This window comes from Drosophila sechellia, chromosome 3L, assembly GCF_004382195.2.
Source record: "Drosophila sechellia strain sech25 chromosome 3L, ASM438219v1, whole genome shotgun sequence".
Classification (NCBI taxonomy): Eukaryota; Metazoa; Arthropoda; class Insecta; order Diptera; family Drosophilidae; genus Drosophila; species Drosophila sechellia.
In genome coordinates this window covers 5,093,249-5,119,470 of record NC_045951.1, presented here as the reverse complement: position 1 = coordinate 5,119,470, position 26,222 = coordinate 5,093,249, and the positions used below count along the sequence as shown (strand labels likewise).

Here is a 26,222-nt window from a genome sequence, read left to right as displayed (position 1 = left end):
AGCCAAACTGGTGATCAGGGATTAGACCAGCCTCCTCAATCACCGGCAATACTCTGGTCAAAAATACTCTTTCGAGTATCTTGGAGAGTACTGGTAGTAGGCTGATCGGGCGGTAGGAGGCGGGATTGGCTTCGTGTTTACCAGGCTTCAGGATCATAACTACTTCGGCGCGTTTCCATGATGAAGGGAAGTGCCCCAATTGCAAGCACTTATTTATTATGGTCGTGATTAGTGACTTGCTAATAGGGGGGAGGAGCTTTAAAGCAATGGCATTGATGGCATCATCGCCTGGAGCCTTGTGGTTACCCATTGCCGCTATTAAATTGCTGATTTCCTCTTCCGTGGCCTGGGGTATCGACTCGGAGTCAAAGAGAGGTTCTGACAGGAGCCTGGCTGTTTCGGCTGCTTCATTTGGGGAACATCGATTGGCTGGTGTGAAGACTTCCTCCAAGTGCTCGGCGAATGCGTTGGCTCTTTCGGTCTCAGTTCTGCACCATGAGTTGTCTTGTCTTCTGATGGGCGGGATCCTCTTCAGTGGCCTCTTGATGCGCTTGGTAACATTCCACAGGTTGTGGTGGGGATCACCCGGCGCGAGATTACCAACAAAGCTGTCGAGGGCCTCCTTCCTTAGCCTGACCAGAGTTTCCTTCAGCTCCTTGGTGGCTCTGTTGAGAGCTGTTTTGTCTCTAGGGTTCCTGGAGAGGAACCAAACCCGTCGGAGACGCCTTTTCTCTGACTTGAGCTCATTAACCCGATGATTCCAAAAGTGGACGTCTCTACTTCTGTCCCTCGTTTGGTTAGAGAACCTTGGAGCAGCATAAGTTGCTGCCTCCTGAATTTGCGAGGTGAGGTTCACAACGGCCGCATCTATAAGTTCAGGGGTATCCAATGGTGGATTAGTGACTGTCGAGTTGTTCAGCCAGTGGTGGTATTTGCTGATGTCGGACGTTTTGAAGATTAACTTTTTACCCGCGGATCTCAACATGGCTGAGGAGATCCTTTTTAATCAACATATTGTTTCCACATGCCAAAAGACGACTAATTTAGCTTTATAATGGCCAATTATTGTAACTTGTTTATGGGTGTAACATATATGAATGTACCATTATTTTTACCACCGCTATTTGCGTGTTTTAGTGCGTGTTAGTGGGTGTTGTGGATTCTGTGGAACGATGGGTGGTGATTTGAGTGGATGGGGGCTGTTTGGGGCTTAGTGTTTAGTCCGTTTTCAATGGTCAATCGGTCAGTCAGCGACAAAAGTGCCGCAAAGTGGTGGCTCGTTGATGCTGCTGACGTCTCTGTCATGGCCAACGTCGCTGCCAGCGCAGATGTCGATGTCGCTGGCAAATAAAAATAGGGAATGAAAGAAAGGGAAGTCAGTAAGAGAGAGCCCAAAAGTAGTTGGACTGATAAGAAAAACGAACGTGTATGATGAATAAACCATAAATGCGAGGAGGAAACAATAAGAACGGCTGGGAAAAATGAGCAAAATAATGAGCATTTAATTTCTTGACGACCTGCAAACGAATGTTAATGAAAATGGAATGAAACGAGGCAGAAGCAGTAAATGCACCCCATAGGAAATACACTGAGAAAAATAGATTCATTGGCTGGAAAATGTATAAAAAAATTTACAATTGCTAGGAAACAACACAACTAACGTTTTGTTAGTATAATGTATAATAACCTTGCTTGAACCATCAATTTATTACAGTGTATAATCAAACAAGATGCGATAAAATAAGAGAATAGCAATGTCAATGTAAATGGCAGGGGAATCGGTGATGGTAAACGGAGAACGGGAGGTAAAGGATGGCAGTAAAAGTTGGACTCATGGAAAACTAGAAACGCACGAGAGCAACAGTCCAATAACAACAAAAAAAAGGCAGAAAAAACACCACTTGGAGTCCAACTCGCATAACAGTTGAACAAACAGTAAATGCTATTAGAACTAGAAGAAGAAGAAGAAGAAGAAGAAGCTGCAGCACAGAAGATGCTGCCTGCGTCACTGGCTAGAGGGAGATAGATATAGAGGGAGGATGCCTCTGCCGGCGTCGCTGCTATTACTGTAATCGCGACGCCGTTGATAATGTATTTAATATTAACAATTGCGATCATCACAATAGTACCTTAAACAAAGAATATTACCGAAAATGTATTAGTTATTAACAATTGTAACGCGAATAATAATGGTTTCTCACAAGTTACATACCTTGCATAATTCACGTTGATTGCCTCCTATTTTTGACACTCGTGTCATGTAATCTGCTATTCTATTATTGTACCCGCAGCTGTGCGTACCTATCCCATATGAGTGTATTTTTTTGCCGCATTCACACCCCGCTGCTTCTATGTACGTTGACGTTGACGTCGACTGCGAGACGTAGAGCAGCCAGCATGAAAATGCAGGAGGGGCGGAAGAGTAGGAGGGGGGAGATGCCGCAAGCCGATAAAAAGGCAGGCAAAGTCGCAATTTTCCTCAACACACACACACACGGATGAGTGTGTGGGTGCCTTTTCCATATGGGCGCATTTATACGCGTTCGTTTTCAATTGAAAATTCCCCCCGGCTATCGCCTTCTCGTTCTATAATATTGTTTCTCTCTCTGTTTCGTTTGTTTTGCTATTATCACGGTTGTTTCCTCATCTTCCACGAATCCCTCCGCACCTCCCCCATTCCTCTTAACCCACATACACGATTTTATTCTTTGCCAACGCATTTTGCTTTTTATCAGCTGATATTCGCACTCCCCCTCCTTAACGCGAATAAAATGTAAGCCATAAAATTGCTATTCTCCATTGAAATTGCTATCTTTAACTCGTTTCTTTTGTTTCATTGTCTTCTTTTGCATATCTTTATCGAATGCTTTTTGCCTGATTTGATGCTTTGTTAGACGTTCATATTGTAAATTTGAATGAAAAGACGAAATATTACATTGATGATTCACGGATGTTGGTGAATTGGGTAATGCTTTATGAATTTTGAAAAATATGGCATACGATTTAAAACCAAACTTAGAAATCTTTCATAAATGTTACTTATATAAGCACAATAGATCCGGTCACTTGCAATTACCTCAATGGGAATTCCTCCCCTGTGTTCTTTTCCAATTTATCAATTAAGTAATTGTCAATCAATCAGTAGAAGCATTCTCAAAAAGTCAAAGATTCATTCGCGGTGAGTTATGGGCAATTCCAGTATGAACGAACATCCCATCTATAAACAGGTTTTTGTCTAAAACTTCGTGAGTTAAATTTGTTAAATTTTTCACTATTATAAAAAGTGGGTTAGCCAAAAGTTTAAGGCGAACAAGGGGATTCCTTCAACTCGACACTCATTTTTACCATTTTTATTTGTCTTTTCGAACCACTCTAAAGTTGTGGCTTCATAATAAATTGTGGAAAATGAGAGATTCAAGGCAGACAGGTGGTCATGATAATATTTTTTTTTATTGTTTTTCGTGGTGCGATGGTGCCAATTTAATAGTTTTTCACTTGTGTTTCCTCCACGGCCGATGATTTATTTTTACGAGCAAACAGACAAAATTCGGCCCAAAAGCCGCCAAAATATGAGAGGGAGACAGAAATTGACGACCGGCTCATCAGCTGGTGACTTTTGAGTTGCGGGTTGTGGAAAATTCGGGACCGGGCTAATAGAAGACAGTGGATGCCAGACAGCCGCAGTGCTCAATTTTTTTCACACGGTGCCAAAAAGGCAAAAGAAAACCACTTGTTAAAAACTACTTATATCCACAGTGAATAATCAGTAAAGTGGGTCATAAATGTATGGCTTGTATAAAGTTTGGTTGTATTTTGAATGCCTTTCTTAATATTTGTTATGTAAATTGAGCGATCAATGTAAATATGTACCTTTGTGAAATTGGCACTTTAGGTAATCTTATTTTTTTAACGTCTCTAATTACAATCCTTTTACTGTACCTAAGTTTTTTTGCAAAAAAAAAAAAAATTGGCAAAACAAGTGAGAGAGCCAAACGCGCCCGTCGAATGATGAATGAAGTAATATATTTGCCACAAGCTTGATTTCTGCTCCACTGTGCGAATTTTGTGTGTGTTTGTTCTGCTTCTTCTCGCGTTTTTTTGGGTGGTGGCGCTTTGCGACGCCGGCAGCGGCGTCGACGATGGCAAAGCTGACGTCAGTTCTTTCTCTCTCTCTCTCTCTCTCTAGCGTTTTGCACACACTCTCTTTTTGGTGAAAAATACACCCCCGCCGCATACGAATTTTCTTTTTCCAGTGAACTAGGGGTGTGGGTGGAAAGAGAGAGTGAGAAAGAGTGTGGAGTTCCGCTTGCCGGCGCTTTTCTACAACTATTTTGCCATTGCCGCTCTCTGCGCTCTTCCCGCATTCCGCCTCGTTCATTCATTCATTAGCCGCGCTCTCTCTTACTCTCTGTGCGCATGCCTTGTGCGGCGCTGCCTCTGCTAGCTTCGCCGTCGGCGCTGCGTTGTTTGAATTCCGCTTTCAGCTCGCTTCTCAATTTTTGCCTCGGTTAGTTCGCAGTTCGCAGTTCCCAGAGTTTGTCCATTTCTCCAGTAAAAAAGAGGCACGACTCTCTCCTCCCACTTACTTCCTCCCGTCGTTTTGAGATCAGCTGCTCTCACAACAACAACAACTATAACTGTAGTTACCGTCTCTTTTGCATCGTTCGTTTTACGTGTGTGTCGCCAAGTGATTGTGTGTGTGCGTAAGCTTAAAGCTGACTAACAAAACGAAACAAGAAAAAATAAAATAAAAAAAAAATAAATTATAGCAAAATTGTTTAATTATAACCAGAAAGAGAGCGTCACGTACGTGTGTTATTGTGTGCGTGTGCTTCAAAAAGATATAAAAATAGCAATAGAAAGTTATTAAAGCGTTGGCAAAAAAGTCCAACGAACAGCGAGAGGAAGCGGAGAACAAAATAGTTAAAGCCAACGTCGCTGCCGACGTCGCACTTGAAAACGTCGCAAAAGCTTGTAAACACACCAGTGTGTGTGCGTGTGTGTTTTTGCCGGCGTGCCAGTGTGCGTGTGCCTAGAAAAGAGTAAAGAAGCAGAAGAAAAGGAAGAAGCAGAAGAAAAGGAAGAAGCAGAAGAAGCAGCAAAAGAAGCCGACAGCAAAAAGTAAATAATATCAAATGCCCCCTGGCAAAATAATATTAAATTAGACACATACTCAAATTAATAACAAAAGAGTAGAAAGAAATATAAAGCGTCCACACACACTGACCAATAAATTCGCCATAAAGTTCAATGTCTGTTTGTTTGTTCGAACATTTCAAAATTAAAATAAAATTTTTTGGTTTTCTTTCAATTTTTCTGTCTCTCTCTCTCTCTCTTTGTGGCGTGTATAATTAAATAAGCTTTTTGCGTGTGTGTGAAGATTTTTTGTAGAATTTATTCGCCAACGATTAAAGGTTAGCCGCTTTTATACTATTTTTTTTTGTTTGCTCAAAAATCCATAAAAAACCAAATGAAGTGACAAATGCCAAACGTCAAGATAGAGTTCATTCAACGAAACGGAAAAAAGAGTCAGCTGATTCCATTTGGGAATTACTCGTCTGAATTTCTGTTTGTTTTTGTTGAGTTTTCATTGTGACGTATTTAATAACTGAGAAAAAATATGGTTCGCAACGGAACTTGTGATATTCTCTTACATTTTTTATTACCCGGCAATCGATTCTGTTGATCTCTACTGTGAAAAAAATGAATTGGAATTTGATTTTATTTTGTATGTACAAATTTGATGAGTGATATACGTAAACTTTGAAGTCAAACTACAAAACTATGTTTCTCATTATAAAACATATGACATTTTGCAACAGCCTTTTTCTCGATTTTTTCTGCAACTAGTTAGCGCTTATCAAATAAAGTAGCGCTGCCTTTGAATTAGTCATTGAATCATTGCTGTATCTGTATGTTTGAGTATGAGCTGGTAGTGCCATGCACGACTGTATACGCTACTATCTCTCCACACACTTCATTTTTGTACAGCAAAAAATTAAATTATTACGGTTTCGTAAATTAATAATTAGGTAAAAAATGTCTAATCCTCTATCATGGAATTTTTACATTGACAATTTAATGAAGTCTTTCGAAGAATAATTTAGTTTAAAATCTCTTTTAAGTCAAAACAGAAATTCCTTCGATTTTTAAAAAACTTCCCCGATTTTTGAAAAACAAGTGGTTTTTACAGTGTAATTTTGTCCCATTCAAGGAATACATTCCGATATGAAAGCGACGAGGCAACGACTGATTAAGTCTGCCGACCCGACCCCTCTCCCCGTATGCCGCCGCCGCCCCTTTTGCCACGCCTTAAGGTCGAAGCGCCGGTTGAGCTTGTGAAGTCCAAGGTTAAGCCTTTATTTCGGGTGATTGCAATAGTGGTAGTGTTTGGTTGTGCGATAAAGAGGGCAACTTTATTTTTGGCATTTTTTGGTGGCTCTCGCTTGTTGTGTGCTGGCACCCCTTCTCGTTGGTTCCGCCTCGTCCTTTGTCTCGCCAAAAAGGAAGAGGAGAATAAAGAAGGCAATGTGAGACATGAAAACAACCCTTGAAAATGGGCAACAATGAAATTTCTTAACAGCTTCAAGGAACTTTCTCTGCGAACAAGTGGCAGTCATTGCACCCTCCTGCTTCTTCTTTTCCTTCCTGCCCCTCCTCCTCGCTATATATCCTTTTCCTCTCTCTTCACCGCCCACGCCCCAAAACCAAGGCGAGCAGACAACATCGTTAACCTGGCCCAGGGCCTTAGGGGATTATTTCGCCACCCAACACCCCAGAAAACCGCACTTTGTTCTTTGTTTTATTTCTGTAACAAAGTAAAAGTTGTAAAAAAATAAGCAGAAAAGCAAATAAGAGGGAATAAAAGAAGCGAAGATGCTGAACGTGAGCGGAGAACTGTGAACTCTCACCTCGGCACATGTCCTTAAACAGCTGAAGCATCCTCTCTGGTGACCCCGCCACCCACTTAGACATACACTGAAATAAATTCGAACGTAGAATATTAAACGGATTAAAAATAGTAATTAAATCATATCCAATCAGAAAATACATATTTTGAAAATGATGTGTTTATTTGTTTATTTAACAGGAAATAATTTTGTAAAATCATAAGAATTTTTCTCAGTGCCACTTTGCAACTTGCTCATCTTCATCTTTTAAGAATTTTCGGGGTTTTCCTTCGCTTTCGCCTGGCTCATCTGTTTTATGTCTTTTTGGCCGCAGCATTTTTTATGGTTTGTTGGGAATTTCAGGATTTACATATTCCCTCCCCTCCCTGCCCTTTATCCAACCCCTCCACCCATTTGTATTCGCTTTGCTTTGCACTTATCGCGCGGTGTTGACTTCCTGGCTCAAAGGAAAAAAGGAGCAGAATCGGACAGAACAAGCGTATTTTTTTTTTTTTTGGCTATCTTGTGTGTTTGAGCGTTGGTGCGAACTTTGTACGTGCTTAAAAATGCAAATCCAACGGAATTAAACGCAACAATAATAACAGAATAATGCAAAAGAAAATGTAAATAAAAATAGACGCTCGAAAAGCGTAAAAAATAAACAAATAATGTGTACATAAATGCATAAAATATATGCATAAAATATATGGAAATAAAGCACAGACAAACAAGCTTGGGGCATAACAATAAAAAATACATACATATATTAAACAATAAGAAAATGTCAAAATTTGACCATTTTATTTCATTGAATTGATAGCATAAATTTTGTATGGTTTGCTGGCCATTTAGATTATTTTGAACTCTGCCCTTCGTTGAAACACAATAGTTTACATTAAAATGAAAGTCCATTTAGATAAAATATCATATTTAAGTTTCCCTTGCGTCACGAAAGGCTCTCCGGGTTTTTCCATCACGAGAAGTCTCGAATGACCATTGAGTTTAAAGTTTCCTTTTCATTGGAAAGTCACTTGACATTTGCTGCGATAAAGCTGAAATTGTGTTTTTCCCCTTTTTGAAAAATATGTGACTCTCAATGCAAACGGAAACCATTTTATAAATCTAATAAACTTCAAACGCATGAAGGTGGATTTCTGGAATTTACAAAGAATTATATATTTGAAGTGGTGGAAAGCGGTCGGCAGGGGTGGCAAAAAAAGACCCCTGGCTCATTTTCCTCCCCCGATAACAATATCGAGTTTATTCAGCCCCCGGCGATAACACAAATTCTCCACAAACAGAAATAGACTAAAAAAAATGGTTCCTTATCAGTTTGTGGAAAAAAAGTACAGAAAACATTATGTCAACTGTTTGACAAAACAAGAGCGATAGATACTATATGTGAATGTAGTATGTATGTATATGGCCGATCAAGTGACGTGACTGCTGTGGCAACTTTTTCTAAAAAGTGAGTCAACGTCGAGGAATGAGTAGGGCGTTTATAATCAGATTGAGAGTGCCTACTGGGACTCTGAGACCGCGAGACTTTTCCCTTCGGGCTTTGAGCGAGCTACGATTATGATAATTTCTTGCAAACATTTAAAGATAAATTTACCTGGGGCGTGTTAGTTGTTCAATGACAGTCATTTGGAGTTGACGCATTTTATCGAAACTCTTGTTATACTAACAATGTTTTAAAGTGGGTTTCGGTTCGGGTTATTCTTCTCCCAATAATGATATCTTACTAAAGTCAGACGTTTTAGCATAATTTAGTAAAAGTATCTAAAGCCTTAGTATCTCATGTTACTTATGTATGCTAGATACTTATTTCTACATCTGTAAATATATCTGTCCTTTTTCTGCCATTATACCTTTCTCTTTCCGGATTTCCTCTTCTTCCTTCCGCCGCATTTTACAGCTTCTTGCAAAGATGATTGAATTTTAGTGGTTCGCTTTTGTCTTGGCCACAAAAGTGTTGTCAGGTGCTTTTTATGGTTTTTGTTTTCCTGCCTTTTCTCTTTTAAAGGTCAATTCGCTTGCGTTTTTTTGTGTTTTGTGTGTGTTTCGATTTTACTTCGTTTGCTTTTATAAATGAGTCATTTTCAATTCACACAAAAACACAAACACACGCAGCCAGAGGCTTCAGTTTGCTGTAGTTGTTAAAGTTCGTTTATTCCGCCGCTTTTGCTGGCCAGTGTAATTAACGTAGGCGTTTTGTTTGCACTTGGGACACATTTGTCTCGCTCTGAAACTCGTCCTATCTCTGTTCCTCGCCGGCACATGTGGCGTATGAGTGATAAAACATTTTGTGTACTTTCCTCCATTAATCGCTGGCCAAAACAGCAACGCCAACAACAAGAACAGTTGCAACCTGTGCTCTGGTTTTCCAGTTTTCTGGCTTTCTGTGTTGATTTTGTAGAGTGGCCAGGTAAAATGGTCGAGCTAAAACGTTGATGATAATGGAAATGAAGTCGTTTCACATCTGGCCAATTGTTAATGGATTGTGGGTCAGCTTTGTTGAAGTTCAAGTTGTCAGGAAAATTTAAATGCACTTCAATAAGTAGATATATTTTCAAAAAATTATATATTAAATATATTTTTCCAAGAAAAGGTATAAAAGAACTTAGTTTAATTTATTCAAAAGGGTTGTAAGGTTCACTACTTTTAGAAGCAATCTTGTTTTCGTATGCAAAAAATGTGTAAAGCCTATTGAACTAAAGCCGCCTACTTCATTTTCCTCGCTTCAGTACTTCGCTACCCTTTTTGTCTGCTCATTATCCTTTGTACAACCCCCATCTGGCCACCCCCCTTTGATTTTCCCAGTCCCCATTGAACAGTTCAATTAGGTTGAAAATCTGTTGGAGGGGGCTTTTCACCTTAGTAAATGTTGTTGTCCCTCCTAATTTGCACTAAATGGAGAAACAAAGCCTGTCACTTCACTATCCCCTTTACCATCCTCTTGGTGCGACACTATATCCCTCATTTCGACGACCCCCTTAAAACGTTAGTAGCCTGACCAAAAAACCACTTAGCGAAAGAGAGGGGGATAGTTGGGGAGAAAGAGACGGACGCAGAGCGATAGCCAGCAGAATTTTAGGTTTTGTGCTTGACTTGACTTGCTTTCAGCTAAGTTTTCCTTTTTGTAGCCATATATGGAAAAGCTGTGTGCTGGGCTGAGGGTTCTTAGGGAGGGGGTGGAGGGACACACACTTCTGCACTTCCTGTCTGTCACAGAAAGAGACAGACTGAGGCGAACCGAAAGAGACGGAGACTTACTTAAGGGGGAGATGTCAAGAAACCGCTTTGCTTTCTTTTTTGTCAGCTTGCAAATTAAATTTAAATACCCGCATAGAGAAAGAGAAGTCTCGGCGAATGTGTGCGAGTGAGATGGTCATGGGTTTTTAAGAGGCCACTGTAACTTTTTGCAGCACGAAACGTGTTGTCTTTGTCACTTTTCGGGCTGCCATTGTCCGTGTTTCTATGGCCGTGTGTGTGATTGACACGCCCGTGCAAGTGTGTGCGTGTGTGCTTGTGGAGGGCTTTACCTCCCAATAACCCCCGGGCATCATCACCCTCATCCATCTTTTGGAACACAGACTCGTGCTCGTGTTTGAGTTAAGTGTTACTTCCGCTACACACGCATTCGTCGAGACTTGATTCATTCATTATTTATGGGAAGAGAGGTGTAATATGGAATGGGAAAAAAACAGTAGGTATTCTTCTCTACATAGGAAAAAATACCACTGATCCTAACTAATCTTAAGGTTCTTGTCTTAATCATAACTTGTTATATACTCTTCTTTTTAAATAATAAAAAGCTTGTTGAAATGTTTTAAAGATTTTCCGGATCTGCAAGTCTGAATAACTGGAATTTTTTATGTGTCGGGTGTCGGGTTTGGATTTCTGAAGCTCGGCTTATGCAGTCCGTGGAATTTTTCTCTGTGCAGTTAAAACTGTTAAAGAGTGAGGGGCAAAACTGAAGCGAGTATTTGTTGCTATTTCTCATCGTATCGCCTCGGGCTTAATTCAATTTAAATGCAGCATATTTGTGTTTAATTGGCAGACACCGCTAAAAGGGGGAGATACATATACATATATGCTATCCGTACTTCCCGCTCTGGGTGTCCGAAACCCACTTCACCATTCTTTAACTGCGGCTTCCGATCACGTTCAACAGCTTTATTTGATTTATTATTTGCAATCGCTATTGCTGGCCACATTCCCTCCCTACCCCTCTATTTCATTCTTTTTTGGCACCCACTCACTAACCCCTGAGTTTCTGCACGTTGTCACATAAATTATTTTTCACACAAGTGCAGAAATAAGTTTCCGTCTCGCTCGCTGTGATTAGTGGTCGTTGCTAATGTGGCAATGTAAGGCAATGTAAATATCACGCGCCATATATCATGTAATAATAACCCAACAAACATATATCATATAATTTATCTTACATTTATTTTAAAATCTTTAAAGTTGTATTTTATTGACTCAATGACCAAATAGCATTCTTTTACAAGACTGGAATATCATTCGACATTTTATCCCATCCCTGAAGATTCAAAACAACTCACTTTAATCAGCCGTATACTTTGAATTGAATTAGCATTTGATTGACATGCCCAACTAATTTGATCGCATTATGCCGTTCGTAGTCCACCTGGCATTAGCCTCGCATTTCCCTTTCTCCAGGCTTCAATCTTCATTGAGACTGCCATTTTGCTTTTGGCCAGATGCCAATCAAGCTTTAACCTTTCTGCAGAAATGAGTTTGGTATACAAAATTGACAGGAGCAATTATGAGAGATGGCCCCCCTGTCCAATCAGGTGGTATTACACCTGGAAATACCGGTGATGTGCCCAGGCCCCACTTTGCACCAACTCAGTGGGCCTATGGATAACTAACTTTACAAGTTTTTGTCGCAGCAGCAACATGCAAATGTCAAATGCACTTGGCAGGCAGACTTGATGAACTTTGGCTTTAGATTAGCAATTTGCAGTTTCATCACTGATGGAGGATGAGTACAGGAGATACTTTTTATGGTCCCCCCCTTAATTTTTGCATAAGCCTTTGGGGGGAATTGGAGAAGAAGTGGCTGCAACAGCTGCAGAATTCATCAGCAGCTTCCATTAATATTCCATTTCCTGCTAAAAGCTTCAATTAAAATCTTATTTACTTGCTGCTGTCCATTCCACCTACACAAGGAGCAACAACAAGAACTCTGGCTCAATCATACACTCAATTAATGCTAAAATTTATTATGCCAACAGACAATCGCTTTGGAGACCTGGGGACCTTCGGCCCCAAAGAGCAGACGAGCGGGTCTCTTAACCCCACTATAACCCCCTTTCCTTTCCCTACCAATCTGTCTGGCCAAGTTCCATATACAATATATACGCATATATACGCATATATATACCATTTTGTTGCCCCTTGTTGGACTAATCGCGCTAAAATGCTTTTACTGTTCCATTTCGGCGATAAATTTATTGTTGTACCACCGTCCTGTCCCTCTCCAACCGTCATGCTCTCTCCCTCTCCTTTTGAATAGGTCGTCCTTCTTTCACCTTTCGTATCGATAAATGTTTATCAGAATGGCGTGTTATCTTTGTCAGTTGGCTGAAGCAATGGCAATCAGTGCGAATAGTTGAGAAACAACTGGTTCTGTCTGATTATAAATATTAAAACATTGATGACGCATTTTCCATTTCGGTTTTAGCTCGCAATCGATATGGCCTTTCTTATCGTCTGTTGCCCATTTGGTCAATGGGTTATGATTTAATGGCCCTAATCACGCATGGTATAGAAATGGAAAGTCGTCAGATTGGAAATACCCTTAGAACATTGGAACTTGAATTAATATAAGATAACTTTATTTCTTAGCTGTATACAACTTGAATGTATGCTTAAATGTTTACCTTTTAGTTGTTAAGTGGTTGTAAATCATGAATAATGATCATTCACCTCCATTTACTGTGATTATTTCCCTGCTTTGAAATTCTTTCATGTAAGAAACGCATTTTCCCATCTTCGGGTTCTTGACTCATCGCTTCTGGGTTCTTTTCCCCCTAAATGCCAAGATGCATTGTACGTTTTCTCCCCAGCTTCTTGGACTGGCCTGTCCACTCAATTGAGTTATCTGCTTTAATTCAATAAATTTATTGCATTTTATTGTGCGACTGTCGCCAAGTGGCTGCTGCTGAGTTGAAAGTCTGGGTCCCGTCGTCTGCTCCTCATATATACATATATTCCGCATATTTGCGTAGGCCCCGCATTGCCTGCCACCCACTCGAGGGATCTAACCGACTACTGCATCCGTGTACTATATGTATATCTGTCGTATCTGTATCTCGAGCTATTCGAGAGTATCTGGCGTTGACATGAAATTTAAACTGCGACCCATTGTCGGGTTACACACACATTTTCCCTCGGCCGGCCCATTTCAATATCAAAACTCAGACATGACTTTTGCTATCTGCCAGATACTTTTCCCGTCTGCTTTTTTCCCTCTCTGGGTGTGTGTGTGCAACAAAATGTTTGCGGTTAACTTGGATAGTGAAAATGGGGTATAATCGAGGGGGACGGACGTGGGGCAGCATATTTCCAGTGTACACAAGCGTAGTCAACATTTGTGGCTTTTATTATCATTGTGATTATGGTTTCAAAAGGGGCGTATGTACCTACAATTTTATTTGCTGATATAGTAATGATTGAAAAATATTTGAATTGGCAATACATATATAATAATAACATACAAGAGGATTACAATTTAAAATTGGTCGTTTTGAAATAACAAAAGCAAAGTACACATAACTAACCAGCTTGTAAAGGTCTTCAACCGAAATAAGATACATCTCCTACAACTGCTTTTAAAATTTATCTTTGAAATTTATCGCCTCTTCTCTTTCCTTCAAGTAAAGCACGTGCTCATTGCGACTTCCAATTTAAGATAATACCGCACCAAAAAGGAAAAAGAAAAGTAGAAAACCTGCTCAACCTTTTCCGAATCACGTAGAACAAACACAGAAACCTTTCCGCTTGATTAAAGCCTTTGCTCTCATGGCATTCCAATCGGTTCTTTACTCCCTTTTTGGGGTCACAATCAGAGGTTCTGAGAGTTTCCCTTTGATTAGATATCCAAAATTATGCAAATTAATATGCATACATACATTTCATCTAGAAAAAGGCTTAATAAGACCCCAGTGAAATGCAAAATGTATCAACAATTTTCCCCATCTCGCTATTTATATTTATTATTCGAATAAAACGCAAAACCAAGCAAAATTTATTTTAAAAATAAAACAAAGTGAAAACAATGCAAATTTGTGTCAGCCAATAAACTCGCAATGTTGGCAAAACGAATTGAACAAAAATCCGAGGAAAACCAGAAAGGAAAACAGCCACTTGTCCATATAGTGTCAATTTAAAACTCAACAAAGTGTCAATAAATAGGATTCAATAAAAAAAAAAAAACATTGGCTGCAATGATAAAAAATAACAACAAGAAATCGCATTTATTTCTTATTTTTCAATTTAATCGTTGTTTTCATATTTCTGTGCACGATGTACTCACCCACATGCATTATTAAATATACATAATATATATATTTTAATATAAATATTTTAAGAAACGAATTGTTTAAACAGCGCCAAGAACATGTATTTATAAACGTGAACTTGAGTTTGTATTTATGAGGTCACTAGAAACTGCATACGCTTTCTTGGAAGAAACTCATAAATTTCATTGATTAGATTCAAGCCATTACAACCTTATCACGATGATAATAAAAGTTTGCTGGCAACTCTTTACAGCCCAACATTATTTTGCTTTGAAGTCGGGTCTAATAAACTTTTTTTTTCAGTCTGCTCAAACAAAAGAACAAAGAATATGTCGTTGACCTGCTAGAAAAAAGTGCTGCCTACAATTTGAAATTTAAATTCTTTGTCAAAATGGAATTATTGCTAATAAAGCGTTTTTTTTTTATTCATTCGCTTTTGGATGGTGGAACTAGGATATTTCATAAATTCTTTTTTCCGAGTAAAATTCCACCTGCAGATAATTCGAATTTCTTTGCCATTGGCATGCCAAATATTTGCAGAGGCAAAAGCTGTCTCTTAACCTCCACAAAACCCTGGCATGACTTGCGTCGATTATTGGGGAGTGGGGAGAAAATCTCATGCCACCCCCACAGGATTTTTCTGGGCGGTTTCTGCTGACTGTTATCTGACGCCTAACATTTCCTTTCCAGCGGCAAATGAATCCATCTATCCGTCTATCATTTTCATGCCAGCTTCCACAGTTCCACAGTGGAAGACCGAAACGCATTTAATTTATATAAGTCACGTGAGAGGCATTTTTTATGTGGCTTTCCGCAAGGAGCAGCAACGAGCAGCAAAAACCCTCCCCAATCAGAGAAAAAGCCGGATTTGGCTGCCTTGATTTGATGAGTTTTGCAACCCTCATCCCAAAGGGGTTTTCTCCGAAAAGTGAAATCCGCTCAGGCAATACAATCGCCTCGAATTGTAAGCGGACACGCAGCCAGCTCTAATTTGACTCCCCGTAATTCCCCACAATTTCACATTGGGTCAATGGCCAGTTGGGCTCTACTTCTGGGCGCTGGGTCTTTGGTTTTTGGCTAGATTTCAACCTACATACCATATGCTAACCAATTTTGACAGGCTGGCAAGCACTTGGACAAATAATATCTGTCACTAATCATGACGGAGTGGATTTATGCGGCAACTGATTTAGTGACTGAAAATGAGTGCACTCCGCATTTCGTATGCGTCTTTGGTCTTTGCATTTTGATTTATTAGTCAAGGCTCCAGTTGGTGGGGAAGGGGCTCGGAGGGGGACCCCATTCGAAGAAAGCCAAGAGAAGACTGCGTTCGGCTTAAGTGAATAATATATTTTATGGGTGGCGCTCATGTCGTGGAGACATCATAAATCAAACAAAAGTCCATTTGGTATTTCACACTTCTGGCACGTGACTCTTTCAAGCGGATCTCCAAAGATCTTTCGGTTTCAGTTTCTCGGAATGTTTTTTGGCTTTATTGTGGCTAATAATTGTTGATGGCTTCTTAATGGAGATGTTAGCATGGAGATGAAGTTGTGTTTGAAATCGCAGAGGCAGTATTAACTGAAAATGAAACTTGTCAAGTATCTTAAACCTCTTAACATTCTGGAGCATAAAACTGAAAATACCAGCTGACGACTATCTTCATAATCGATTTATAAGCGGCTATATAAGCTCCAAGTTCCCCCACTAAAATAGTTTCCCATTCTAAAAGTCCATAAACAGCCATTTCCAGTGAAAACCAAATGGAAGAAGAACAAACGAATAGTCATAAGTTCAGGCCATTAACAATTGCGTGTTCTGCCATCGTCATCGTCATCGAATGGAATCGAAGACGACATCACTTTATATCATTTCATTCCATTCCATTTCATTTGTGTCCCATCGCAATCAAAAAGTTGAGCTTATGCCATTAAATTGTATTTTTAGTCTGTTTCGCTGCCGCTTCGTGCAAATGCAATAAATAAGTAAACAAATTAAATGCGCATAAATAACAGCGGAGCGGCAAAGAGGTTAACATATCCCAACTACCGTGCTAATGTGCATAAACTTTTGCTCAAATACAGTTGGCCAAAGTCTGGGAGACACGTGTGGGCCACGAAACTCATGTGGAAAGCATGAGAAACATGTAGAAAATAATAGCTAGCGAATGAGTCGGCAAAGCGAAGGACAAGATAACTTATTTATAAGCGAAAAACCGCGCAGATTTCGCAGCGCGAAATTTTTTGCAAATGACGCAATTTTTTTGCCAAAAAAAATATAAACAAAAAATACAAAAAAACTAGAAAAAAGCTAAGCCGCCGACCAGCAAAATTGAATAAAATAAAAAGCCAGGCAAGTTGTCGTTTGCTCACTTTGGCGTGAAACACATAAGAATACATGGATAGACCATCATAAAACATATATTATATACATAATATATAGTATATAATTTGCGATTGTCCGTCGTTGCTGTGCGCATAAAATTATTAGAACGATATAATTTCATTATCAGACAACCGACGACGAGGCCGCGTGCAGAAAGTGAAGAGAGAAAAGTTCATTGGCACACAGGGCGTATGAGTGTTGGCTTAAGTATTTTCGCACACTCACTCACTCTTTTGGGGTTTTCGCACACACAGCGACAGATAAACAATTGCTGACTACAAAAACTGCTGGCTGAATTTATTATTTAATTATGTTTTGCATGCGAGAAGAAATGGGAGCTATTTCGTAGCTAAAACTGTACAAAATGTATCTTCTAGATTGCGAGACCTTGTGCAGTAACTTAACGAGTTTGGGAGTCAAAGTTTATTTGGACTTGGCCCAGAGAGATAGCAAACGAGTAGGGTTTTATGATTTGTGTTGGTTGCTTGCTTGGCGATGCGTGACACTCACGTCAGAATATAAATCGGCAAAAAGAATGTATAGAAAGAAACATGTGTGAAGTACATTTGAACAACCAATCAAGCAGAGTTCTCATGGAAATTAAGTATACGACCCGTGTCTCTGCATCATTTGAAATTTGGTAAAAATATTTGTATTGAAAATTATTAAAAGCCATATAAAACAGAAAAAGCCAAAAGCAGCGTTCAAACGTATATCAATTTTTCTATACATAACTGCTCGCTTTATTTTACCTTCAAATGGCATTACATTTTCAAACAAAAGAGAGGGTAAATAACAATTACCGTATACTGGGAAAATCAAATTAATACTGGCAACAAATAAATTAGAAGTTTGGTTTTATATGTAAAGCTCCACTTGATTTTTAGCACCTCTGGGGATTTACATTTTTTCAAAATCAAATTGTTTTACCGACGGAAGTATTAGTCCTAAGAGAGGCGGCATCATGACACGGATCAATTAGCGAGAACTTTTCAACCCAAACCCCCCAAATTCAGTGGCTTTCATGCAAATGGATTTTGCGGCCGGCTAAAAAGTTTTCAAAGCCCACAAAACCTTTATTCCCCGCCTGAAACAAAGGAAAAAATCCGAACGAAAAATGCCTCGCTTGATTTTCAGTTTGCAATTTTTGGAGAATTTGCAGTGGAAAAGTGTTTTTTGTTCTAGTTGTTGTTGTTGCGGGCTGCATATTTTAGCATTTCCCGCTGATGTGCTGCTGCTGCGCTGCTGTGCGAATAAACTAATGTTTTTGGCAAATTTTCAAAAATGTATCAATGGCAAAGTTTGTTGGACCTTTTTTTATGTGCGCTTGTGTGAGTGCAGAGCCATTGTTTGTTGCATACAAATTTTATAGATTTTCAACGCCTTCGACTGCAGCTGCCAAATATCCTGCAGCCTTATATGCAAAGCTCGAGCTCCACATCCTTCGACTTTATTCGTGTCCCTGTGGCACATGTGTGGCATTTTAAGTGAAAAACGCCATCGTCATGCCTGTCGTCAGCATGCCAATGTGGCTGTCTCTTTCTTCCCGTGCATCTGCCTCACTACCGCTCTCTTTCTGCATTCTTCCCCACCTCTATCCTGTCTCTATCTATCTGGCTGGCTATCGCCATCTCTATCCATTGTGTGGGCCAAGCAGCATTCAATAACTTCGAATGGCAGCTATTCCAGTTGGAATTTCAATAAAAATACTTGCACTGCCTCCACTGTTCTCTACTCCGCGCTCAATCTATGGATTGTGGGAGCCAAATCGCTTAATATTATCGACATACTTTTGCTCTATACATTTTAATATTGCCTACAGCTGTGGGCTGCTCGAATGTATGGAGTGCTTTGACCATCTATTGTGCGTGTTTCCGCACAAGTATCCATTTAAAATGGTACTGTAATGCATATTTGATGATATTACCGAACCACTTTCAAGACCAATTGAAACGTATTTGGAATATATAGTAAATGATATGAATGATACGATCATATTCGTTGTGTAATCTGTTACTAAACCCATTTGTTGTTCTCATTCTTTGCAGTACGGTCAGCGAGTGCCGACGGCAGCCTCACCGAGCAACACCAACTCGAGCAGCTCCTCGAACACGGGCTCCCAGAGCGGCACCCTGAGCACCAGCCTGAGCAACACGACGAACACCAACACGAACATGGGTCCCAACGGCACGGTACAGAATCAAAACCAACAGGGCGGCGAGCAGTTGTCCAAGACAAATCTCTACATTCGCGGTCTGCAGCAGGGCACAACCGACAAGGATCTAGTTAATATGTGTGCACAGTGAGTACAGCCAGGACATCAACATAACATATGGCCTTCCCAAAAAAAAAGGAAGCAGCAACCCATTCAACCACTTTGATTGCCATTCAAATCAGATTCAGGCTACGATATGGATGCAATCAAGCCTCTCAGTGATTTGTGCCAGTGCCTGTGCTTGCCCTGCGGTTTTGTATCTTGTCTCAGCGGTCCACATATCAAATTAAATTGCATTATATCTGGGCACAACCGGCTCCCTGGGCCAGGCCATTATGCAAATTCATTTTAATTGTTTTTGCAGCTCGGGGCTTTTACTGGCCTGCCATAGATTTGCTAAATAAATTTGCCTTCGAGCAACCCATGCAGAAATTATGTTGCCTTTGAGCTAGAAGCATCTACATCTTGTTTTAATTGAACGTTTATAATTATATTTGCTTGTGGAATATCCAGATGCTTTTATAAAGCCGAAGAAAAATTTAAGATTCAGATTGGATCTCGCAGTACCCACCACTATTAATTTGAAAATGCAAGGATATGGTGACTTGAGCTGTGTAAAGAAATTGTTCTGCCATCCCCAAGATGTTTGTATCCGTTTTTCGATCCTGAATACATTTGTAAAATTGAAATATATTCGCTCCTTTCTTTCGTCTTGTGAGCAGTATCTTTCAGATACGTTTGTATCTTCGGTGTCACATCATGGCATACGAAATGCCATCCATACGAAATGAACTAATTTGAAATGTATGTGACTGACTATTGATTTGTCCAACCTCAGAATGATGTGGTGTGTGTTTTTGAGACGGATCGGAACCCAAAATCCATTTCCATCCGCTCCACCACCACCCCCCACCCATCTGCTAATGAGCGGCTTAGCCTCAGTCCTTTTCGCTTGGCTGCGTTTCCATAAAGGCACCCCGCGTCCTTTGTATCCTTTGCCCGAAAAGTAACCCCCAAAAAAGCAGCAGCTACCCCTGACCTTCTTGATGGACGAGGCCAAGTTTCTGCAAACTAAACAAAATCCACTAATTAGTGCGCACGCTTTATCAAAATTATTTTTTGGGTATCCCAGAAAGAAAATCATTTTGTGGTGTACCAACAAACTTATTATTATTATATGTGTATTACGCATACGCACTGTTGGCCAATGCTTGGGTGCATACGAAAATAAGTTATTTGCGGCGTCACAGGAACATGCAAACCAAACGAAAAGGCAGGGCTCATATTCCACCCGTTGTAAGTCAAGTAATTAAATTGAAGGTTAATTTATTTTGCTTCTTTTTTTTTTACCGCGCGTGGTTCCTTCTCTTCCTCTGCAGGCAATCAAAATAAGCGGCTTATTAGAGCCAGTGAAGGTGCGGGGGGATTTAATGTTATTATGACTATGTATTTATGAGTCGGCGAGCAGGAGGGGGCACTAGTAGTAGTGTAACTAAGAAGATATCGATTTAATTTCAGCCGACAGTCAAAGGGGCAGTCAAAGGCTTAAATGAGCAAAGTAACGCTCCAGGAGCTGGGGAGAAGATAGCCAAAGGGTTGTGAAAATTTCCATTGCCTACTTTGGCGCGCACGAGCATAAAAATTGCATTTTAATGACACTTTAATTGCTTACGGTAAGGTAAACGCGACCCAATCAGGACGAACTAGCAACCTCCTGCTCCTTAAAAATTATAGAATACATTGTGGCACGTGGCACCAGGAGCACGCACACTTCGACACCCTGAGAGACATGAATGTGTTTATAATCTGATTATCCTTTCTCCACTCTTTGCAATCGTTGTCATGCAACACCATTTCCCATTGTCCATTCGAGGCGGAATGCTATTTAACCCACCTGTGTCTCTTCTTGTTTACAACTTTCAGATACGGAACAATTATATCAACCAAGGCTATTTTAGATAAAACAACAAACAAATGTAAAGGTATTTTTTTCTTCACCATTCTCATCATTATTTTATTTATGTGTGTTTTTGTATAAGTATTATTAGTATGTGTTTATGTAAAAAAAAAAAAACAAAAAAGATATCCAAAAGAAACGCAAGAAAAGAAGTTATAAACAAACCAAAAACTGAAATTTCATTGATTTTTTAGATACCTTTTAGTTGGTTTATAAACGCTGAGTGCTCTTGGAAATATTTTTTAATTCATTTTATATACTTTTGTTTAATCAGCATTTCCATTTTTTGATATTATCGAATTCTTACTGATTTTACAACTCAAACATTTCAAAGAACAGCATTCTGTTTTTTTTTTTTTTTTGAGTAATCACAACTTATTGCTTGTTTGTTATCGTGTGTAGACTCATTTCGTTTCAATATGTAAAATTATACTTTGGAATTTTAATTTTCCAAATAAGAAATTGGCATTTAGCAGTTTGTACTTCATTTCCTTCTACTGTTTTTGAGTTTTTCCGTTTGATTCCTGATCATTTCGCAATCGTGTCATTCATGCATTTCACTCTACTATTACGAATACTATCTGCTACTGATGCACTTAACTAATGCTAATAATGATAATGAGAACGATAATGTGTAAATACCTCGATAACTGAACAATCTGTAAAAATAGTAAATCTACAAAAGACTGCCTCTCTATAAATGTGTTTGCGTGTATCGATATAAATATATTTTTATTGAGTACTTGTTCCACTTGCGTTTTGATTCTGTTTGTTAGTGCTTAAGTTTATTCAAATTAATTATTAATTTAATTTTCACCCGTTTTTTTCTTCTACTCCTCTTTTCTTGTTGAACGAATATTTTGTTTTTGTTGCACGTGACCCAATGCGAAAATTCGCCAATTTTTTCGGTTCTTGATTGAATTCAATTTCAATTTTCGATTTGTGTGCCAACCAAATATTGGAATATAAATAAACATATTTTCCTCTCGCTCTCTTTCTCGCTCTGTTTCTGCAAATATATTTATATATATATTTATACATGCAATTAAAAAAAATAAAAATAAAATTCCCCCCCACCCGCAACACACAAAAACAAACAACAAAAAATATAAACAAAAACAAAACCAACAACGAAAAACAAAAACAAAATATGCTTTTTTGCAGGTTACGGCTTCGTCGACTTCGAGCAGCCAGCCTTCGCCGAGTGCGCCGTAAAAGGATTGCAGGGGAAGGGCGTGCAAGCTCAGATGGCCAAAGTGGGTATCTGGGTGCTTCATAGGCCGGCCATTGTACGTTTGTTTGCATGCAAGTAATACTCACCCCCCACACACCGCAAAATGCCCCACCTCCCACCCCCTCCTTCCGGAAAAACCCAGAGTTCCCATTCCCAAACTCCAAACCCAAAGATCCCACGCCCCCTAGTCATTCCTGCATTTCGTTTATTGTGTGTACTGACCCCTCAGTTGCCTCCATATTTTATTATTTTCCTTTTGTTAAGGCTTAAATTAGTTTTTATTTTTTAATTAAAACCGTGCTCAAAAAAAAAAAAAAAATGCTGCCAAAACAAAGTATTATCATTTTAGATGATTGTATGTTTTGATCCAGGCTTATAAGAACTGAAATCTTATTTTGTTTTGCGTTGTTACAAATTAAGTGGGCTTCCACTTTCTGAGAATATTCATATTCTCAAACTTACAACCTAAGGAGGCGCCAAAAGTATATATTTATATATATCTTCTCACACCGCAGGGTGTGCATTTATGTATTTTCCATATCTTTGTTTTATAACTTCCCACCCTAGAACCCAAATCCGATAACCCCTATGCCAAACCCAACCTCTAGTTCGTAGTGTTGTTCCAAAAACTCTCTTTGTATAACCGTTTGTCGTATACCAAAAACCACACATAATATCTCTATATAACCTACTATATAGACGAAAACATATTTCTAGCAAACCTCAAAACATTTTTAGATTTCCATTTTTCCTTTTTTTTATCTTTCTTTGCATAGAGGTAGTTCAATTGATAGCGTAAAACATATTTTTAGTATATTTTTTTCGATTTTAATTGGGTATAAATGCATTTATTTATGGCATTCGTTAGTTCATATGTATGAAACTGAAAGTCATAAAATAAATAATCCTTCTCTTTGATCTTCCTTTAGCAGTTGAAATATGAATCCCAAAATAATGACATTAAGTGAGAACAATTAAAGTTTTTTAGCGGACTTGTTTGGTAAATTAATTGCATTAAGAGTACACAGTACAGGTATATTTAGAGTTTAGTGTAAAACATTCTCCATAAGGTATTTGACCAAATATAGAATGCAGTATTATATCCAATACAAACCCCGATTAATATCATTATCTAGCTAAGGCCCTATTCATCAAGGTAGACTTAGAATTTGGGTACTCATTATATAATTCTAGTTTTCTTTATTATACAATCCGGGTATTTAACAATCATATTAGAAAAATCATGCTTTCAAACAAATAATGTGTTTTTTAATTTTATTTATTCGTTTCTTTGCCAATATAGAAACAATTAACTGAAGTATTTTAAGTTGTTAGGCAATTCTTTGAATATTTTTAGAGATATATTGTAGCTTAAATCGTAAATGGGAAATTGGGCTTTAGACGCTAAATTTAAGTAGCTTTTAGTGAAATTTATCAGAAAATTAAGTAGATATAGTTATATTTAAACTGTATCTTTTCTATCCCCGACATTAGTTATATATCAAATTGTAAACAACCCAATCTAGAAGTGGTAAATCCTAATCAATAATTAGCAGCCATTTACAGCGGTTTACGGATGCTGGAATCCGGTATCAATTTAAATATTTCCATTCATCCGAGCATATTAATTTGTATACAAATCAAAAAGTTTTTCATTTAAAGAGCTTAGCAACTTTGTTCACTCCCCTCTCGGTAGCTTTTTTCAACTTTATAATCCGATGGCATTAAAGGCTCATTAAAAATTATAGCCAACATCATAAAGGAAAGTTTGCTGTATAAACAAAACACAGACAACACGTATTTGCGTAGGCATTAATGGTTGTAATCTAGAATTGAACAACACTGACACAAAATAGAAACAGTACAACTAGCCTATATCTCTCTTCATATCTGATATTCTATATATTGAATCTGTATATTCAACTGTATAAACTGTATACTCGTATTTTGAAGTTATAGCCAGCCAAGTATATAACCAACCTCTACTACTTCAACCTACTACAAAGTTTGTTGTTTGAGTACGCAAATTGCTACAAACCTGTGCCGGCCAAAAATCAAACCAAAAACCAAATACAATCTAAACTCTAAGTATAACATCAAACAGATCTCATTAAATTCTAAGACATAATTACTGAGCAGGTATTTAACTTAGTTAAGCATTCGAGATGGCAAATCATGCTGTATTACTATAGATACTAAATGGTAATTTTATTTTTTTACACTTAAATTATATCTAAATCGGTCAAAAGCTAATTTCTTAATCGGAAAGTGGATTTCGCAGAGTAGCATATCTATGGTACCATCAATGATTACCATCTCTTTTAAGAATTGTTGAGGGCAAGAACAACACTTCATCTTTGAGGGGGTAACGTTTTCATAGGTCTACTTTTTAATAAGGTATTATCCGATAAGTCTGAGGCATTACATAACATCCACACCCACACACAAACACCTTCGCAAGAGTCAGGCACACTTAACACTCACACTAACACACTGACAACAGACAAACAGTCCAAAAAGAGTTGACAACAGAAACATTTTTGGCAAGCAACTTGAATATTTACTAATGACAAAATCTCTACGTTCTTAATTTCTCTACTCCCCTCTCTCTCTCGAAATAAAAAATAAAAATTAAACAAACACACACAATCGAACCAACATCACAAACACAACACACACACAACCAAACCACACACATCAAAATACATACGCACAACCAATAAAATACACATGCTTACGCCAACTGCTTTTGTGTATCGTTAATTTGTGTGAAACCGAAACAAACAAACCGAAATCCATCATCGAATCCAACAAACCAATTTAAATCGCTTCAATTTCAACAACCCGACTGTCCACAATCAACAATCAACAACACCACACCACCCTGATCTGACCCAATTGCATACAACAACCACACAGCAACAGGAACAGGATCCCACAAATTTGTATATTGCAAATTTGCCGCCCCACTTCAAAGAAACTGATCTGGAGGCAATGCTATCGAAATACGGACAAGTTGTTTCGACCAGAATATTGCGTGATCAGCAGATGAACTCCAAGGGTGAGTAAATATGGTTCGCAAACACGGTTTCCATTATTGAGCCTCTAATTAATTCAATTGGCAACCGTGCCTGCGGATTCTTTTTAATGATCAAGTAATATCAATAATATATCGTATTTTTCCGCTTAGGCGTTGGCTTTGCCCGCATGGAGAGTCGCGAGAAGTGCGAGCAAATCATTCAGATGTTCAATGGTAACACAATACCGGGTGCCAAAGATCCCCTGCTGGTTAAGTTTGCCGATGGCGGACCGAAAAAGAAGAATCTCTTCAAAACGCCTGATCCGAATGCGCGTGCGTGGCGCGACGTCTCCGCGGAGGGGATTCCCGTGGCCTACGACCCCACAATGCAGCAGAATGGAGTCAGCGTGAACGTGGGCACACCCATCGGAGTGCCCTACTCCCGCTTCAGCGCCCCCCAGGTGGGTGGCTATCCAGTGGCCGGTTCCCAGTGGATACCGGGTTACATGATGACAACTCAGGTAGATGATCAGGTGAGTAGTGGATTTACTTCCATTATGTGTATTTGACACTGGACTGAAACGCATGACTCAAAACTGTCGATTATGGACGATTTGTTTACCATTTGCTTCGGTCGATTTATAATGCTTATTGCGGTTTTTAACTCGTGATTCAGTCTAGTGTCATGTGGGATTAATAGGAGCTTTAAAAATGTATTTCAATTAGACTTCGTATTCTCCACAGTACATGCAGATGGCAGCTGCCCCTCAGCTGGGAGTGACCTCATACAAACCGGAGGCGGTTAACCAGGTGCAGCCCCGTGGCATCTCGATGATGGTTAGCGGCGATACGGGCGTGCCATATGGAACAATGATGCCTCAGTTGGCCACCCTGCAGATTGGCAACTCTGTAAGCCACCGATCTCTGATCTCCTCCCGAAAGTCGAGACTTTTTCTTTCAGATTTT

The 26,222-nt window shown here is 39.1% G+C and overlaps 1 protein-coding gene across 13 annotated transcripts in view; it reads left to right on the top strand.

Moving 5' to 3' along the window:
- LOC6610863 (protein alan shepard) overlaps nucleotides 1–26,222 on the top strand; it is a 121,778-nt gene that overhangs the window by 89,084 nt on the left and 6,472 nt on the right. For 4 of the 13 annotated variants that reach the window (XR_004361813.1, XM_032719279.1, XM_032719269.1 and 1 more), the window contains 6 exons: nucleotides 18,880–19,133; nucleotides 20,970–21,028; nucleotides 22,168–22,292; nucleotides 25,157–25,298; nucleotides 25,428–25,789; nucleotides 25,983–26,165. Coding sequence is in view for 12 of the 13 variants with exons in the window: in XM_032719279.1 (XP_032575170.1) it covers nucleotides 18,880–19,133; nucleotides 20,970–21,028; nucleotides 22,168–22,292; nucleotides 25,157–25,298; nucleotides 25,428–25,789; nucleotides 25,983–26,165 (1,125 nt within the window). In the remaining variant the exon portion in view is untranslated. Of the gene's footprint in view, nucleotides 1–4,507; nucleotides 5,122–18,879; nucleotides 19,134–20,969; nucleotides 21,029–22,167; nucleotides 22,293–25,156; nucleotides 25,299–25,427; nucleotides 25,790–25,982; nucleotides 26,166–26,222 lie in introns of those variants that run through there. The other 9 variants (XM_032719272.1, XM_032719275.1, XM_032719276.1 and 6 more) reach the window with 7 other exon arrangements.